The sequence below is a fragment of the Sardina pilchardus genome, chromosome 10 (genome assembly GCF_963854185.1).
Source record: "Sardina pilchardus chromosome 10, fSarPil1.1, whole genome shotgun sequence".
NCBI lineage: Eukaryota > Metazoa > Chordata > Actinopteri > Clupeiformes > Clupeidae > Sardina > Sardina pilchardus.
Genome location: NC_085003.1, coordinates 33,946,993 through 33,949,492, shown reverse-complemented (window position 1 = coordinate 33,949,492; position 2,500 = coordinate 33,946,993). Strand labels below are relative to the sequence as shown.

Genomic DNA, 2,500 nt, shown 5'->3' with positions numbered 1-2,500 from the left:
CAATATTTTTTTATTAAAGCATTAGGCTGTGCAGTAATGTCTACAGCTGACTACTGCCATATTCTATTTTTATTAGTCTGCTGAAGTATCAGTGATGTACAGTACATATAATGCTTGCCAGGTGCTCCAGAGCAAGTTGGGTCACCAGCTCTATTTTTAAATGTTCAGTAATGAATGCTGCAATATATCACAATAAGTATCATATCGCAATATATTGTGATGCATTGTATTGTGACCCATGTATCATGGTGCGTCTCATATCATGAGGTCCTTGCCAATATATAGCCCTAATGGAGAGATGTTTGTTTGTTTGTTTGTGTATGTGTGTGTGTGTGTGTGTGTGTATGTGTGTGACTCACGTTGGTGGGCTCATCTACCCCAGAGTTCTGGAACTTCTTCATCCTGTCAAACACGTTGTGGTCGGCACAGCCGCCCTGAGGGCCGTACTTATGGGGGTAATCTGCAAAGGACAGAGAGGTATCGCTAACATTACACCACACCGCTAACATTATACCACACCGCTAACATTACACCACACCGCTAACATCACACCACACCACTAACATTACACCATACCGCTAACATCATGCCATACAGGTAACATTACACTACACCGCTAATATCACACCGCTAACATTCTAACATTACACCATACCGCTAATATTACACTACACCGCTAATATCACACAGCTAACATTACACCACACAGCTAACATTACACCATACCGCTAACATTACACCATACCGCTAACATTACACTACACCGCTAATATCACACAGCTAACATTACACCACAGCTAACATTACACCATACCGCTAACATTACACTACACCGCTAATATCACACAGCTAACATTATACCACACAGCTAACATTACACCATACCGCTAACATTACACCATAGCGCTAACATTACACTACACCGCTAATATCACACAGCTAACATTACACCACACCGCTTACATTACACCATACCGCTAACATCATGCCACACAGGTAACATTACACTACACCGCTAATATCACACCGCTAACATTACACCACACCACTAACATTACACCATACCGCTAACATTACACTACACCGCTAATATCACACAGCTAACATTACACCACACAGCTAACATTACACCATACCGCTAACATTACACTACACCGCTAATATCACACAGCTAACATTACAGCATACCGCTAACATTACACTACACCGCTAATATCACACAGCTAACATTACACCATACCGCTAACATTACACTACACCGCTAATATCACACAGCTAACATTACACCACACAGCTAACATTACACCATACCGCTAACATTACACCATACCGCTAACATTACACCATACCGCTAACATTACACTACACCGCTAATATCACATAGCTAACATTACACCATACCGCTAACATTACACTACACTGCTAATATCACACCGCTATCATTACACTGCTAACATTACACCACACCGCTAATATCACACAGCTAACATTACACCACACTGCTAACATTACACCACACCACTAATATCACACCGCTAACATTACACCACACCAGCAGTCTAACTCACACTCATACACACCACAGCAGTTTAACTCACACTAACACCACAGCAGTTTAACTCACACAAACACACCAGCAGTCTAACTCACACAAACACCACAGCAGTTTAACTCACACAAACACACCAGCAGTCTAACTCACACTAACACCACAGCAGTTTAACTCACACAAACACACCAGCAGTCTAACTCACACTCATATCACACACCAGCAGTCTGACTCACACTAACACTACAGCAGTCTAACTCACACTCATATCACACACCAGCAGTCTAACTCACACTCATATCACACACCAGCAGTCTAACTCACACTCATACCACACACCAGCAGTCTAACTCACACTAACACCACAGCAGTCTAACTCACACTCATATCACACACCAGCAGTCTAACACACACTCATATCACACACCAGCAGTCTAACTCACACTCATATCACACACCAGCACTAGAACAGCACATCAGAATAGTACAATGAGGCCCAGGGACGTGTGTGTTGGTGATCTTCCCCTGTGTTAGTTGTGTGTGTGTGTGTGTGTGTGTGTGTTCTCCCCTGTTAGTCTGTTGTCTCCTGAGCAGCTGAAGTTTAACCAGCCTATAATGCATCATCTTTTATTCCCCCTTATCCGGTCCTTGAAGGGACACTTCACCAATTAGCATTAAGCTTTGTATCTTTAGAAGACGGATTTCAATGAAACCCATGAATAGGACTTCCTGCTTTCAATGATGTAAAATTATGATTTTTACATCACTGAAAGCAGGAAGTCCAACATTGAAATCCGTATTTCTCCCATCTCAAGGCAAACTGAGGGAATGATGCACGACCATTCAAAAACATGACTGGTTACTGAGGGAATGATGCACGCCCATTCAAAAACATGACTGCTGTTCTAAAGACACGAAGCCGCCATCACGGCGGCCCAACAGCCTTTTCCT

At 42.6% G+C, this 2,500-nt stretch overlaps 1 protein-coding gene across 1 annotated transcript in view; it reads right to left on the bottom strand.

The window, feature by feature from the left end:
- LOC134094499 (disintegrin and metalloproteinase domain-containing protein 10-like) overlaps positions 1-2,500 on the bottom strand; it is a 26,525-nt gene that overhangs the window by 13,448 nt on the left and 10,577 nt on the right. The window contains exon 5 of the mRNA XM_062548035.1: positions 360-460. Coding sequence (XP_062404019.1) covers positions 360-460 — 101 coding nt within the window. The remainder of the gene's footprint in view (positions 1-359; positions 461-2,500) is intronic.